Source organism: Lipotes vexillifer, unplaced genomic scaffold (assembly GCF_000442215.2).
Source record: "Lipotes vexillifer unplaced genomic scaffold, Lipotes_vexillifer_v1.1 scaffold232, whole genome shotgun sequence".
Taxonomy (NCBI): Eukaryota; Metazoa; Chordata; class Mammalia; order Artiodactyla; family Lipotidae; genus Lipotes; species Lipotes vexillifer.
Genome location: NW_006793997.1, coordinates 346,906 through 364,343, shown reverse-complemented (window position 1 = coordinate 364,343; position 17,438 = coordinate 346,906). Strand labels below are relative to the sequence as shown.

At 45.0% G+C, this 17,438-nt stretch overlaps 1 protein-coding gene across 1 annotated transcript in view; it reads right to left on the bottom strand.

The window, feature by feature from the left end:
* Positions 1-1,545: 1,545 nt before the first annotated feature.
* GPR139 (G protein-coupled receptor 139) overlaps positions 1,546-17,438 on the bottom strand; it is a 41,133-nt gene continuing 25,240 nt past the window's right edge. The window contains exon 2 of the mRNA XM_007466918.1: positions 1,546-2,734. Coding sequence (XP_007466980.1) covers positions 1,800-2,734 — 935 coding nt within the window. The 3' untranslated portion in view covers positions 1,546-1,799. The remainder of the gene's footprint in view (positions 2,735-17,438) is intronic.

The following is a 17,438-nucleotide window of genomic DNA, read 5'->3' as shown; positions in this document are numbered from 1 at the left end:
GCCACTGAGCCTGTGCGTCCGGAGCCTGTGCTCCGCAGCGGGAGAGGCCACAACGGTGAGAGGCCCGCGTACCGCAAAAAAAAAAAAAAAAGGGAGTAGGAATTCGGATCATCAGGATGAATGTGACCTAAAGCTGTATTGAATTAGTGTTGAGGACATTGTTTGAAGTTTAGGGATTGTGTGGCATCGGAACCTTTTCTACCCTGCTCACTTATTGCAAGTTCCCTTTAAAAGGGTAGACATGTCTTCCAATTTAGGGACAAAAGTGCAGTAAAAATTCAGCCTGAGGAACCAAGTGTTCCAGGTGGACTGTCTGCTTTTTGTTGGGTCACCAAAAATATCATACAATTCCAAAATCATTTTGGAAGACTTCTTCTAGAATAGGGATAAGTTCAAATACTGGGAATCTGGGAGAGAAGTTTTTAAAAAAATGTAACTGAGAAAAACTCCAGCGTGGATTTTTCTTTCAGAACACGTCGTGGGGTACATAGGAACCTAATGTAATCAAGTCTGTGTGTGTGCACACATGAGTTGTAGTTCCCAGGGAAGCCTCTATTAATCACACCCTAGAACTGTTCTTGCCTTGGACAGACAAGAGCAGAATAAATAAATTCATATTTTATTATTTTGCAAAGGATCTGGGTTAAATAGCATAACCAAAAAACTGGCACCACCCTTTTGAGCCATGTGCATCACAGTGCAGACATGCAGACAACATGCATACCTTTCCACTGCCATTTGCGGCCGAATGGCAATGCCAGCTGGACAGTGGGGCAGAGCTGAGAATATCTCCCTTCACACCTGCAGAGCTACAGTTCCTGACCCTCAAAAACTAAACCCAGTTCCAAAGTCACTTCAAATAAAACAGTTTGGTGACGGCTTCAGCAAGCAAGGAGGCAGGGTTGGCAACTCTACACATAAAGGCTTCTCCAGGAAGCTTGAGTGGCACCGCAACAAGGAGCTATTTGATACACAGCTGACACAAGGATGGATTGAAACAATGGCAAGAGTGGGCTTATTTTTTTTTGTTTTTCTGGGCTCAAGAACCCCTCCTATATCCCCATACACCAGGCAGGGTCTTTGTTTTGGGGGAACTAGTTAAAATCTATACATAATGGCAGGTAGAGAGGCTGCATCTTAGACCCCAGGTCTGAGTGTCGTGGTTATGTTGGTTAGGAGCCTTTTCACAGAAGCTCTGACCAGAGTTTGAGTAAGATCCAATCCTCCCCTGCCCCCAGAATCTCATTCTACAGATTGGGGTGCCAGGGCCACTTCAAGACCAAAACCCTCACTAGGACAAAGGGCACCTTGGAAAATTCCCGAATTGGTCAACACCGTTAGCTGCTGGTAACAGCACAGGGAAACGATGGATGACCTCAGCTCTTGGAAGACGAGTGTGGGCTCAGCTATGTGCTACTGTGGCTTGATGTGTCACATAAATGAGCGGTTTCCAGTGACTGTGGATGGTGCCAAGGCTAAGTCACAGACTATTTCTCTACTGTGTGTCCTTCCAGGCCACAGGATAATGACACAACCTCCAATGACATCTTCAAACTGGTAGGAACTTTTGCTGTCAGCATGACTTGGCAGGAATGAATATTATGCATAAATGAAAACACGATTCATGCTTTTCTTTCTTCTCCCCCATCTCTCCTCATCTACCAGTCTGAGAGTTGCTCAATCTGTGGAGACAGGAAATCAGGTTAGCACTCTTAAGGAGGGCTGTTCAGCCATAGGATGGGCCACATTCTCATCTGGAAATGGATTATGCAGAGACACTAGGTGCCAAACCTATGAGGTCATGGGGATACCTTTATAGGTTTTCCATTTTTGTCGTACTGGTACACCAGCATCTTGATACAGTGTGAGTTGGCCGGCGAGATCCAAGGGCTACTTGTTATGGAAAAGTTATGGTTGGTGTAGAACTGTATTGGTTGCTTCTGGCACCTGAAGGAGGCCTTGAGGGTAGCGGCCGCCATTTTGCGGAACCGCTTGCTGATGAAGCAATAGAGGAAGAAATTGATGGCCGTGTTCAGAAGGGCCAGCATGTTGGCAACGTCGGACATAACGTGCATCAGCCAGCGGTTCTGGATGGGTGCCCCATACAGGTGGTAAAGGATCATGATGATACGTGGGGCCCAGAGTGTGGCAAAGATGGAGGTAATGGTGAACAAGATGGCAGTGGTTTTCCCTGTGGAGTAGCCACGGAGGCGAAAGTTGCTCCTCCGTCTCAGCTTGTATACAATGATTGAGTTCAGTACGAAGAAGATGGAACAGGGCACCAAGTACGCGGTGAAGCAGTGAATCCAGATAAGGACGTGATGCACGGAGGTGCTGATGTAGTCTTCAGTCCAGATGTTGGGCCACCAGTAGTAGGGGATGCTGGTCAGGAAGCAGGTGACATAAACACTTACAATGACTTTCCGGGTGCGGGCTGGGTAGGAGACCATGTGGTACTTGAGCGGGTGGCAGACCGCAATATACCGGTCAATGGTTAATGGAACAGTAATCCAAATTGAGGTGTGGATGGATGAGAACTCCAGCACTTCTATGACCTTGTCGGGAACCTGAGGCATCTGCATGTTCAAGATGAAATCTTCCAACAGGAAGTCCACGAACACAATGAAAAAGAGGACCAAGATGTCAGCAGCAGCAAGTGCCAAGAGATAGTTGTAGGAGGACTTCTGTCTCCTAGCCACCAGCTGAGAGAGGATGATCACGGTTAGGATATTTGCTGTGGAGAGAAGAGAATCTGGCTTACATCTGAAGCAAGATGACTTTATTGGCTACTAGGGGCCCCTAGGCATAGTGTATCAGGCACTCCCACGGAAATCAAAGGGACTGAACCCATGCTCTTGAGGGACAATCTCTGCACTGCAATTGCACCTCATACAGACATCTGGATACGATTTTGACAACGTTTCATGTTCACATGGTACTTAATTTGTCCCTCACACAGTCATGACAGTGGTGCTGCCGTTGTCCTCACTTCAGAAATGAGACTGGGTCTCAGAGAACTTAAGGAACTCACTTAGAGCCACAGAGTTAGTCATTCACGGTGACAGGGACCAAACCCAGATCCTCTAATCCCCAATCCTGTGCTCTTTCTTTTGTCTGACTGCACGGAGAATATGGGGTTGGGATGGCATTTCCTGTTTCCCGTGCTCAAGTAGGACACTGGACTATACAACCTCTTAAGAACCTTTAGAACTTGGATTTTAAGACCTTTCTTTTTAAAGTGGGTTCAGAATTGAAGGAATGGAGAAGATCATGACCTTTAGATTAATTTAAAAATAAATTATATTTATTTTTAGAGTAGGTACACATGGTAACTAATTAAAGTTAATAGAAAAGTAAAATTTCCTTCCACTCTTATTCTGCAACCACCCAAATACCCCTCCCTCAGGGCAGTCATAGTTAATAAGTAATCTGTGCTTATGCATGTCTGTATAATATGTGTGTATATAGGTTTTGCAAATATAGTAGCAATAGATTATTTTTCTGGGGGTCAGAATTGTTTTGGAATGCATCCACATAATTCTGATCAGTTTTAAAAATAACAAATGTCTCTCTGAATAAGATACATCTGGAAAGTCATTAGGGACTCACTCTATAATGATATCCCAATGGATAACATCTGAAAGTCATTCTACACATTTTCTCATTAAGTCACAACCAAGCCTGAAATTTGAACATTATTAATCCTAGTTTGCAAACAAGCGTCTGAGAGAACTTATGTCCCCTGTCTGAAGTGCAGTGGCAGAGCTGGAATCCAGGGCTCTCTTTCTCGCATGTGCCTTTAAAATTATTTCACAATAGTTCACATGTGAAAATGTCTTTAATATGCACACCCTGGTGTATTCATCACTCAGGTTAAACAAATTTTAACACTTTGCCACATATGCTTTAGCTCTTTTTAAGTAAAGAAACGACACTATAGATGTAGTTGAAGTCTTCTTTGAAATTGTTCCAGCCCATCATTTCCCTTCCCCCTTTCCCGGCCAGAGGCAGCCACAGTGCTGCGGTCTTCAGGGCCACGTCTGCATACTCTTAACTTTCTTTTATACAGAACCTGCCACTCTGCATGCTGCTTTTTTTCACACAACAAGTTGCTTTTGAGACCTTTTTTTTCTTTGATACGTGTAGATCTATTTCACTCATCTTAACAACTATAGAGCAATTCCATTAATAACCTTATTGCAATTTATTTATTCATATATATATAGACATATTTATACATATACACACGTGTCTATATATGTATATATACACATATTATACAGACGTATACATCTAGCTGTCTATATGTGTATATATATATATACACATATACTATATAGACATCTATGTGTGTTTGTATATGTGTGTATATATATATATATATATATATATATATATATATATACACATTTAAATTGGTTTCAGGATTTTGCTGTTATAAACTGCTATAGTTAATACCTTGATATGACTCTCCATGACAAGTAGCTATGTGTCAGAGTTTCTCTCAGGTAGTATATACATATGTAGAAGGGTGTTTATTATGTTTTAGAATATGTGCATCTTCATCTTTACCAGATATTGCTGAATTGCTCTGTAAAGTGGTTTTACTAATCTGCACTCCCAACAGTAGAGTATGAGAGTTCCAGTTGCTCCATAACCTCTCATTACTTGGTACTGTCAGGTTTTTTTGCTTATTTTTTAAGTCTGTGCTGTCCTTGTTCTTGCTCAAAGCACTTTGAAATAACATTTTGAAGTGGTGGAGAGTTAAGGTACCAATTATATTAATTATCCAGTATTCATTCCCAGTGGTTTAGAGCATTCAATACCCATGCTTTAAACTACTTGGCAATATCAGTGCTTCTAAGCGGGGGTGAGGGTACCATGTTACACCCTGGACAATAAAGAAAAATTATGAGTAAATTTTACTTTAAGTCAATACCTAAGAAAAGAGGTCCATTAAAGCAAAATTCTTTATATTCTTAATCCTGAAATTTCAAAAGTTTACTTATGCGTTCAACAGTGTTTTTCCATACCTACTATGAGCTATGCCCTGGAAGGACATATTGAACAAAATAGACATGGTCCATCTTAACTTCATGGAGCTTAGAGTTTACTATGCAAGAAAAGCATCAACCGAAGAATCACAGAAGAAAATGTGTAACTGGAAGCTCTAGTAAGTGTTATTAGTGATCAGAAGAATCTTTATTGAGGAAGTGATGTCCAAGCTGAAATTTGGAGACCCAGTAGGAGGTAAATAGGCAAAAAAGGTGGTTGGAGAAAGTGTTTCAGGCAAAGGAAACAGCATGTGCAAAGGCCCTGACGTGGGGAAAGCATGAAGAGTTGAGTTTATTAAGGCAAGGAATACCCATATTGATTTCTACCTGCTTTGTATACATTTTTGCACTTCATAGCTCTCTTTTATTAAAAACCCTGTTGAAAAGTGTTTGAAAATGTCTTATTCATTTAGAAATCCTTTCAGAAAACATCTAGCATCTTCCTTCTGTGTACATGGGCCCAAGATGGATACAAATTGGTATTGTAGACATTCAGAGTCTCCACTCAGAGAGTGTAGAAACAGCATGCAACGGACTGAATACTAAAGAGACAAACAAGAATACACACAGTGATACATGAGCCACAGGTACATAGATACAGAATGAAGGACAAAGGCTTTGGAGGAGGTTATGGGTCAAAATTTAGGCTACTCCGACCTGACAGTCAGAGTTTCATGGAACTCAAGCTGTGAAACCAGCCGCATAGCACAGGGAGATCAGCTTGGTGCTTTGTGACCACCTGGGCGGGGGTGGGGGGGGCAGGGGGGATAGGGAGGGTGGGAGGGAGGGAGACGCAAGAGGGAAGAGATATGGGAACATATGTATATGTATAACTGATTCACTTTGTTGTAAAGCAGAAACTAACACACCATTGTAAAGCAATTATACTCCAATAAAGATGTTAAAAAAAAAAAAGAAAAAAGAAACAGGTCTGATGCTTTCCCATCAAGCCAAGAGCATGAGAGCACAGTGATTTAGAATGTGGAGTTTGGGGCCAGGCTGCCTGGGGTTCAGTCCTGGCTCTATTATTTATTGACTCTTTGGCTTTGGGCAAATTTATTCAATCCCGCTGTGCCTTAGTTTCTTTTTTTATAAAATAGGTTTAATAGGGTTATTCTGAGGATTAAGTGAGATAATTTTTATAAAGTGGTTAGAACAATATCTGGCATGTGGTAAGTTCTCAATGAATGTTAGTTCTTGACTGAGAATCCACTCATTCAACAATTATTAACGGAGCATTTACTGTGTGGCAGGCACTGTATGAGGTGCTGGAGATGCAGGAATTAACAAAATGGACAAGTTCCCTTTTATCATGGGGCTTATAGTATAGTGGGTGAGAGAGACAACACATAAATACAAAAATGTACAACAGAATTTCAGATAGCGATGCTATACAGAATAAAACCAAGGGATGAGACAAATTCTTGGGGGGGTGTTGTGTTTTAGATTGGACATTTGAGTTCAATTAAGGATGAGGAGAGGGGATCTGCCATAAAAAGATCTGTGAGAAAAGAACTCTAAGCAGGGGGAATGGCAAGTGCAAAGGCTCTGAGGTAGGAAAGAACTTGGTATTCATGGAACTGAAAGAAGGACTCTCATCAGTCCTATTATCATCCCTATTTTACAGGGGAGGAAACTGAGGCTTGGATATTTAGGTTATCTGTCCATAGCCACAAACTGAGTAAGTGGGAGAGGCTGAAGTTGACTCCAGCTCTCCCTGACTTTATGGCATATCAAGTTCCACTTTGTTTCCAGCCGGAGGAAAGTGACTCCTGTTCTCTCAGTTGCCCCTGACTTAGAAAAGTGCCATCATTTCTCAGAACCTCTTTTTTCCATTCACTAAACAATGCCCACACACTCTCTCATGTCCCTGCTCTGCTCCCCAGCTTATAAGGGGGGGTAGGAATGAATAAATGCTGGGGTCTCCCCAGAAAAAAAATGTTATACAGTCATCCTTTAGTATCTGCAGGGTATTGGTTCCAGGACCCTCCTGTGATACCAAAATCTGCAGATGTTCAAGTCCCTTAAATAAAATTGTAGAGTACAGATGGCTCTCTGTCTCCGTGGGTTCCGCATCCACGGATACAGAGGGCTGACTGTATATATTCTGAGGAGATTCACTTTTCAACACCATCTCTTACTTCCTCATCGAACCCTGTTTGTAATGCGGTGCTAAAAATTTTCCATATCCAAACTCTTCAAAAATATTCCATCTCCATCTAATTAATGCTTTAAGTCAGGCAAGTCATCAACTCCAAATTAAATTTCCAGCTATTCATATCTGACATTTCCTTAAGTTCCTAGTAATTGCGTCTCTCGAGAAACTAACCCGCAGACATTGAGTTTCCCATTTCTTTCGTGCAGGTCGATTTGCTCCCAAGGCAATAACAAGAACACTTAGAACATCCTTGGGATGAGAGGGATGTGTGAGCCACAGAGGCCCAGAGGGGAATGGAACAATGCCTGTGTATTGATTTTCTGAAACAGAAATGAGAAGGTAGAATTTTCAGCTCCCAAGGTTGGCATTTGCTATAATTCCCCACATTGAAAAATCCTTTCATTTCCACTGTGATAGTTTTTTCTCCAAAGAAAAGGAGTGGTGTTGACAGGGTCTGTGTGTATTTATAAAGGGTGAATAAGCGAAGAAACCCAAGTCATCACCACCTGAAATTCCATTTCTCAGCTTTTTTCTGAAACTAACAGGTCCAAGAATCTGTTGTGTGGAAAACCAACCAATCCCATCCAAGCAAGTCCCCGTGAACTTCATGATCAAAATATGCGTGCTTTTGGGCTTCCCTGGTGGCGCAGTGGTTGACAGTCTGCCTGCCGATACAGGGAACATGGGTTCGTGCCCCGATCTGGGAAGATCCCACATGCTGCGGAGCTGCTGGCTCTCTGAGCCATGGCCGCTGAGCCTGTGCTCCGCAGCGGGAGAGGCCGCAAACAGTGAGAGGCCCGCGTACCACAAAAAAAAAAAAAAAAGTCAGTGCTTCTAAAAAGCAAATCTTTTCTGTCAATGGTGTCGTTGGACAGGTTTAAGCTGCTGGGTAATATAAAGCCCATGTTTTGTGATTGCAAAACTTCTTGGTTATATTCCTGGGGGAATTCATTTCCTATACTTTGCAGCTTTCCATGCTCAAACTTGAGAGGATTTAGGGAGCGCTAAAAGATCAACACAGGTTGGGCTGTCAGACCCCACCACTGGATGGTTGAGTGGCGCAGAGGGAAAGGGTCAAGGTCTTCCAGAGGTATTTTCTGTGTCTGTGAGGACTAAGAAGTTCCTGGAGATTCCTTGGAAGAGCCCTGACTGCGAGTTCTGAGTTTATATCTCTTAATTCTGCTACATTTCTTGGTTTTTGGGTTTTTTTTTTTTTTTGGTCTTTGAAAATTATTTTTTTCAATTACAAAAGTAAAATATACCTTTAAAAATTAAACATATCAGTTTATAATAATATTATTAGCTCACTTTTATTGAGCATTTACTTCTAAGCATCTTACACACATGTAATTTCATTTAATTTTTACAACCACCCTATGAGGTTGGAACAATTATCTGAGAGCATCGAGCCTTAGAGAGGTTATAAGTAACTTGTTTGTGGTCACAGAGCAAGCGAGTGGTGAGCCCAGACATTAAGCCAGGCTTTTTGTCTCCTGAGTTTGTACATGTAACTATTACATTGGACACTGGAAAGTGAAAGTCTGTCCGAATCCCATTTTCTAGAGATATTATGGTATCTAGTCTCTTAGACGGTCCCCAGTGAACCATACCTCCTGGTGTTCATGCCTTTGTGTAGTCTCCTCCCCTTGAATTGGAGCTTGTCCTGTGATTCACTTTTAAAAAAAAAATAAATTTATTTATTTACTTTTGGCTGCGTTGGGTCTCTCTTGCTGCGCATGGGCTTTCTCTAGTTACAGCAAGCGGGGGCTACTCTTGGTTGCAGTGCGCGGGCTTCTCATTGTGGTGACTTCTCTGGTGGCTTCTCTTGTTGCAGAGCACGGGCTCTAGGCATGTGGGCTTCAGTAGCTGTGGTATGCTGGCTTGGTAGTTGTGGCACACGGGCTTAGTTGCTCTGCGGCATGTGGGATCTTCCCCCATCCAAGGCTGGACCAGGGCTCGAACCCGTGTCCCCTACATTAGCAGGCGGATTCTTAACCACTGCGTCACCAGGGAAGTCCCTGTGATTCACTTTCAACCAATAGACTATTGTGGGAGTGACACTGCATGACCAGGTTGTAAGTGGGCCTTTTGAATACCTGCTTTGGGACGCTCCATCTTGGAGCCCAGCTGTGAGAAGGCCAAGCCACATGGAGATGTCGTGTGTAGGGACTCTGGTTGAAAGCCCCAGGTGAGCTCGTAGCTGACAACCAACATCAACTGTCTGTCATGTGTCTGTGTCTGTGTCATGTGTCTGTCATGTGAGTGAGCGCTCTTGGATGTCCAGCTCCATGGAACCCCCAAAGAACTGCAGTCCCAGTGCCCTGCGGCTGCCACTGCAAGAGACCCTGAGGAACAGCCATCTGGCTGAGCCCAGTCAGCCTAAGAACCAGGACAAATAATCCTAAATGGCTGTATTAAGCCTCTAAGTTTTAGGGTGGTTTGCAATGCTGCAACCAGAACAGAGGTTTATTAACCATTTGGTGTTTGTATCTCTAGGATATTTATATGCCTATAATTATAAATATAATTAGTAATATGGTTATCACCACAAAATGAGATCATACACTAATACTGTTGTGCAAGTTGGTTTTTTATTTTCTTTTTCTCTCTCTTTTTTAAAAACTTTAATTAATTTATTTATTTTTGCCTTCATTGGGTCTTCGTTGCGGTGTGCAGGCTTCTCATTGCGGTGGCTTCTCTTGTTGCAGAGCACGGGCTCTAGGTGTGTGGGCTTCCGTAGTTGTGGCTTGTGGGCTCTAGAGTGCAGGCACATGGGCTTAGTTGCTCCACGGCATGTGGGAAGCCCCAAGTTGGTTTTTTTTATCAATTAGAAATAAATGGTGGATTTTTTCCTATGTCAATTATATTCATGAAATATTCACTTATGGCTGGACATTACTTATTTTATTTTGTTTTATTTTATTATTTTGGCCACCACAGAGCTTCATTAAACATCTTTGCATATTTCTGTAGAATAAATTCTCAAAAGTAGAAATGCTGGCTTAAAGGGTAACACACATTTTTTCCCTTCCTCCCTCTCTCCCCCTCTCTCCCTCCCTCCCTTTCTCCCTTCTTCTTAAAGGCAGCTAATAGAATTTGTAAGAAGGGAAAGAACTCAAGGTGAAGCTTCAAAAAGATTTAGTTTACACACCAAGAAGCACTTTCTGACTACAGTGATAGTTATGTGAACAAGAGCAGGCCACTGACACCACAGCTGTTTGGTCCACGCAGGTCTTCTGAAAAGAACAAAGAGTTGTGTACCTGGGCTGATTAAATTCCTGGCGTTACCTTCTGCAAATCCTCTTTCTCTGCATCCTAAATTATATTTTCGTGAATTTCCAAAAAGAGAGCAATTCACCCCTTTCAGCCACCATCCCCTGTGACTTAAATGCATCCCTCCTTCCTTCCAGGTGCCTATCTTTTGTACTAGAAGAGTCAGCCCTCATGTCCTACAGACACATGACGACCCCTGACACTGTGAGCCATTCCAGTGGTGCTATTTATATGGTTGCTGGAAGGTGCCTCAAGGACAGATTTTTAGGAAAAGCAATTTCTAAGCCTCGCAGGCAAGAAGTCAGCACTGCCCTTGTTTGGATCAGCTGGGGAGTGGGGACTGAATTGGGTGGTGGGGCATTGCTCTTGAGGGCTGTCATCTCCCTTACTGTTACCTGCTCCACTACAGGTCTCGGAGGGATCTTGGAGCAAGGGGAGATAAAGGGGAAAGGGGAAATAAGATGCTGGTGCTGGCTCTGGAACTCTGAACCAAGCCGCTGCTGCTGCCCCAGCTCCCCTGTGGTGGTCGCTGCGTCCAGAGGGGCCAGAAGGGGAGGGAGGCGTTGCCTCGATGCGGCAGCTGCACCCACCATGCAGAGCATCGAGCGAGTGGTGGTAGGTGATGGGGCTCCTCTGCTACACAGCTGATGCCTTCCCCAAGGAGTCCACCCCTGCGGCGTTTGACGATTACAGTGCCCGAAGTGCACCTGAGTGGCGCACGGTGAGCCCGAACCTGTGGGACGTGGGGCCAGGAGCACGACCGTCTCACACACTCTCCCACCCTCAGCCCAACGTCTTTGTCATCTATGTGTCCACTGCCAGAGAACGTGCGGCACAAGTGGCATCCAGAAGTGTGTCACCACTGCCCTGAGGTGTACATCCTCCTGGTGGGCACCAGGAAGGACCTGAAAGCTCAGCCTGACACCTGCGGTGCCTCAAGGGCAGGGCCAGGTGCTGGTCGAGCAGATCCATGTTGTGTGCTACCTGGAGGGCTTGACCTGGTGGCAGGACAGTGCCCAGCTTGGAGGCTGCCCCTGCCCCACCCCGGACAACTGGTGCCTTGGTGCCTTGTCTGCCCCCAGCTGAGCCTGAAGGACAATTCTAGCACTCCTTGGCGGGGTGTGCTCCCTGAATGCCTTTTTCTCCTTAAGGAGGCCCACATGGAGGGGGCCTTGGGTCCTGCCCCACTCTGCTTGGGAACACCAGGTATTCTCGAGAGCTCACCCAGGCCAAGGTTGGCTCCCACCCCAAGAAGCCAACCCTTGCCCCTCCCCATTTCCCCACACAGACGTTGGTGCTTCTGTGCTGCGTCCTCTCAGGTTAGGAGCTCTCAGCTGTCCAGTCCCTAACAGCTCCCTCACTGCTCTTTGACTGGTTCTCCTGTAGATGCTCTCTCCCTTCCCCAAAGAAGGAGCCACGGAACCCAAGGACGATGAATATGCCCTAACCTACTCCCACATGCCCAGGTCTTATGCATTTGCTGACGGACTCAGCCCCCCGTGCCCCCCGGGCCTTTCCTACCCCATCAGCGTTATTAAGATCTCTTGTCTCCAGTGGGGGATGGGGGGAGATGATGCTGATGAGACTTGGTGTTCAGTCTTTTTGACCTCTGTGGATGGTGCCAGGAGGTCTTCAAGCGGTTGTGCCCTGAGGGCTTCTAGGAGAGGAGCAGGGAAGGGTTTCGCAAGGGCAGCTGTCCGTCCATGTGGTCCCAACCCCAGGCACTGCCCGCTGGCCAGTGGCCAACCTTGTTTCCCATTGTTCCACTTGCTCCAGGGCAGAAGCCAGGGAATGTGGAACGTACTTCCTGAAGTTGGCTATTGGGGGCACGAAACTGACTGTGGACTAGTGGGGTGGAGGTCAGGCAGTGGGGCCCCAGTTCATGGGAAGGCAAACTCTGAGGGATAGCTTCCAGGTTCCTGCAAGGGCTCTGAAGGGCCATTTGTTCTTTTTCCTCTTTGCAGGCTGAACTTCACCCCACATATCCAAGTACATAAGAACCTATCATAGGACTTCCCTGGTGGCGCAGTGGTTAAGCATCCTCCTGCCAATGCCGGGGACTCAGGTTCGAGCTCCGGCCCAGAAAGATCCCACATGCTGCAGAGCAACTAAGCCTGTGCACCACAACTACTGAGCCTGCGCTCTAGAGCCCGCGAGCCACAACTACTGAGCCCACACACCTAGAGCCTGTGCTCTGCAACAAGAGAAGCCACCGCAATGAGAAGCATGCGCAACGCAACGAAGAGTAGCCCCCGCTCGCCGCAACTAGAGAAAGCCCGCGCGCAGCAATGAAGACCCAACACAGCCAAAAAATAAATAAATAATTTAAAAAATTCTCACTTAAAAAAAAAAAAAGAAAAAAAGAAACTATCATAGCTGGAAGAGGTTGTGAAGTGTAGTGATTAATCTCCCTGAACCTCAATTCCTACATCTGTGAAATCGGCATCAATATAAATAGCACCCTCATAGGTTGTTAGAAAAATAGAGGAAATAACATGTGTAAAATGCTTAGTACAGACCCTGGCACATGGTGAGCACTCTGAAAATGTTAGTTTTGTTACTTTTCACACCTGGCCAGTTCAGTTCAGCAGACAATTATTGAGCTAGAGGCCAGACACTTTGCTGGAAGCAGAGCTGAATAGGAGAGAGTCTGAGCTCTCAAGGAATCCATGGAAGATTCTCGTTTACCTCCATGGATCGTTCCAGGCACTACAGTCCTGTCACCTTATCTGGAAATTCTTTTTTTGCGGTACGCGGGTCTCTCACTGTTGTGGCCTCTCCCGTTGCGGAGCACAGGCTCTGGATGCGCAGGCTCAGCGGCCGGGGCTCACGGGCCCAGCCGCTCCGCAGCATGTGGGATCTTCCCGGACCGGGGCACGAACCCGTGTCCCCTGCATCGGCAGGCGGACTCTCAACCACTGTGCCACAAGGGAAGCCCTGGAAATTCTTCATTCCCAATTCCTCTAGCTGCAGCTGTGTCCCACCAACAACACCCCCCCCCCCCCCCTCTATTTTTCTCTGCTTGGTGGAGAAAAACATTGGTCTTTATCTATGGAACTATACCCTTAAGAGCCATTACTATATGATAACTTTCCTGCATTCTCTGAAACAGCTTTTGTTCTTTTAAAATTTTAGTTCTTATTTTACAGCTCTTTAATTTTCTCTGTAGCTTTACTATCATGCCCTTCACTGTTATTTTTTTGTGGAGACCCTACTTGTCACTACGTTTAGCACTTGAGTGGATCCTCTTCAAAGCTAGGATCTGTGTTTCCTCCTTTCTTTGAATCTCCCTTTCTAGGATCTCCTGCCCAGGGTGATAGCATAGCCGGAGGCAGGGATGACAAAAATGTTTACTCTTCAATTGACTGGTAGGGGCTGCTGGGCGCCATGTTGAAACTTATTCCAAAACCACACCTGGGTTTAGCAGTGCTGCAATGAATTAGTGATGCCTGCCTTGGCGGAAGAAATGCTGTGTATTTGCCACAAGGAAGTCTTGGGACCCGGATACATGGTGCAGTTTTCCTTTTTCCCAGAACCTAATAAAGTAGTGTTTTCCAGTATAGACCAGGACTAGTTGAGACCTAGCAAGCCTACCCTTGTGGTTGAGTAGTCAGCAAGAGCTAAGATGGCTGCCACCCCAGGGCAGTCTGACTCAGGGCAATGGGGAGAAGTGAGTCATCCTCCAGGCTACAGGCTAATCATTTGGCCTTCTCTTGACAGTAAAATTGCTTCTGGCTTTTTGACTAGGCACAGCTTCTTTGGGTAAGCATGACAACAACTAGATTCTCAACTGGGAAACCACATTAAAGTTGGCCAACAGACTCAAAAGTTTCTAAGCCATACTTCTCAATGCCAAGCTTCATTTTATTATGACTACTATACACTGAGCACCTACTGTGTGCTGGGTGGCTCTGTATAGATGAGATGATTTTATGAGATTTGCTGATGAACATTTTTACTTTCGAAGTTATACATTTAGTTTAAATGGTATTAGAGGAATGTTATTTTTCCATTTAGGGTAGTGATAAAAGCCTGTTTTTAAAATAACTTTATCAAAAAAGTGAACTGACTTAAAGAAATATTTAAGGAGATGACAGTGCAAGCAGAATGTAGGCTCTCATCTCCATTTTACAAATGAGGAAAAACTAATATTCAGAAAGGTTTAGCCACCTGTCCAAGACGGCACAGCTGGTAAGTCAAAGAAGCATTCTGAAAGCACTTGATGGTGCCATTCTGGGTCAAGTTTTGTACTAAGTGATGGATGCGACTGTGTTTTTTCAGCTCTGGGGGTTTGTCACAGAGACAGATGGGGGCAGGGCTTGAGGTGGCTCTCCAGCAAACACAGAACAGAAGAGTTTTCAGAAAGGACAGGCTCCTTAAAGAGAGAGGCATGAATTTTGATGTCTGGAGGAGCTGGGTTAGCACCCCAGATCTGCACATTTCTTGCTGGCACTCTTGGGTAACTAAATGCAAGGAACAATCAATAAAGTGGGAGTAACGATGGTGTCCAGTTCAGCGGGCTGTTGTGAGGGTTAGAGGGAATCTCACACACACACAAAGCTCTTAGCACGGCGCCTGGCCCAGGGAGAGTGTGCAGTATAAGTGGTCACAGTTATTGTCTGCGAGTGTGATGACCAGTCCTGTGAAGGTGACAAACTGAACCAGGCGAAGGCCTGGTGCAGGCAAAGCAGCATCCGCAAATCTAGGTGGGGCTTCTCCTGGTGTAGTTCTTGAGGATGGGAGAACTGGCTGTAGAAAAGACCTCTAACTTGTTTCTCACACTCGGTCAGTGAAAGTGTCCTTCATGCTGCTGTATGTTACAGATGAACGTTGTTAAGAGAGTAAACCCTAAGGGTTCTCATCACAAGGAAAACATTTTTGTTTCCTTTTCTGCTTTTTCTTGTATCTCTGTGAGATGACGGATGCCAACTAAACCTATTGCAGTGATCATTTTACAATATATGTAAGTCAAATCATCATGCTGTATATGTTAAGCTTACACAGTGATGTATGTCAATCATATCTCAATAAAACTGTGAAAGAAAAAAGAAAGCATCTTTAGCCTTTCCATTTTTGTGAGGAGACCCCTCAGGTTAGACTGAGTTCTCACATAGATGCTTGTGTGCTCCTGGACAAGCCCCTTCCCTTCTCAGAGCCTCAGTTTCCAGATCTGCAAAGTGAGCCGGTTAATAATAAAGAAATAATTTAAAAAATAGTATCATAGCTCCCATTTGGTAAAGGTGGGCAGGGGTTAAACAGGCACACAAGACAAGGAGAGGCTCCCAGGGAGAGTGAATAGCATGTGCAAAGGCAGGAAAGAGGAAGGTCCTCAGGGCAGCTAACTGTTTGCTGTTTGTCAGGCCCTGAACTCACTGCTTCATATACATGAAGCATATTTCGTGTCTACAATATCAAACATTATCTAATATTATAATATCTAACATTAAATATCTGGTATGTAATCCTTGCTAATCAAGTAGGTACTATTTTCATCCCCTATTATAGATGAGAAAGACTGAGGCTCAGAGGGTGAAGAAGTTGACTGAGGTTGGATGCAAAAGTGTCAAATGCCTCTTCCAGTTCTTCCTCTCACGCACACCTGTAATGCAAGGGCTGAGCACGTGCAGAAATAACTGGTACATTTATTAACAACAATTCCCTTTATTAGGCACTTGCTATGTGTGATTCACTTGCTATAGGTTTTACTGGCATCAAATTTAATCCTCACATGACATAAAGGGATAGATGCTATTAATATCCCCATTATAGAGATGAGAACACTGAGGCTCAGTGGGTTAAGAGACTGGCCCAGATCAGACATCAAATGTATGCTGGACCCAGGATTCAAAAACAATTTATTAGACTCTAGAGCCCATTCAATGCACCTGCTCATCCAGATGCTTCCATCATTAGCTTGAGGGAACTGACCATTAAGTAGAAATGGGTCAGTATTTTCTTTGTTTCTTTTTCTTTTTTAACAGTGTGTATCAGCCTGCATGTATGGTGGCATGAGGTAGCTGAGGGAAGAATTCCCTTCAGAGGAGTTGTAGGTCCTTCAAGAATACCGGCCACTCCCAGTCCCTGGGAATAAGCGAGGGTAAAGAGACAGGGGGTTCATCTCTGCCTCTGAGGGTCTAATCGCTTCCTCCAAGTCCAGGGCTTACCACCGAGACCCTCTCCATGGCGCCTCCCGGTATGGAATGGTGCTCGTGCGGTCTAATTCTCCCTGGGATTCACCCCAGGTGCATGGTTTCCGCCCACATGGCCGTCCCCAGACTTGCAGCAGGTGGCTGCCATGTGCACAGAATGCTCATTTGTTTTGCTGTTTGTGGACCCAGAGTGATGGTCACTGGGTGTCAGGGGACCAACAGGAAGTCAGAGGCTTCTGGGCTCTTCATCTGGAGTTCACCGGGGTGTCAGAGGCTTTTGTGGCTCTGCTCGGGTTGTTGCTGTTTGATTAAATGTCTTGCACTAAGCACCATCCGTCTCCCACTGGCTGTCGGGGGTAGGTATTTTTAGCTGTGGGCAAATAGCTTATCAATTGTGCATGCAAAACGCAGCCAACACAAAGCCTTCATTCCTGTTGCCTGTCTTCTTCCACGCAGGCAAGGACAACAGAAGAATTAAAGGAGGTTGGCACTCATTTGCTCATTCCACAAACATTTACTGAGCTGCCCACCATGCACCAGGCCCTGGGCCAGGCACTGTGGATGCAGCAATGTGCAAACGCACAGGTGGCGTGAGTCCACATGGGGCTTACGATCTATTTTGACAGAGTTGAGGTCTGCTCTGCTACCTACTAACTGAGGCTTTTGGTGAGTCACACATTTCTCTGGACCTTTTTCATTCAAAAAGCACATGCTGGGCATATACTATGTGCCATTCACAGCACTGAGGTTGCTGGTGTGGAGAGACAAGTCTCTCCCCACTAGCAAGCGAGGTAGAAAGGGAAA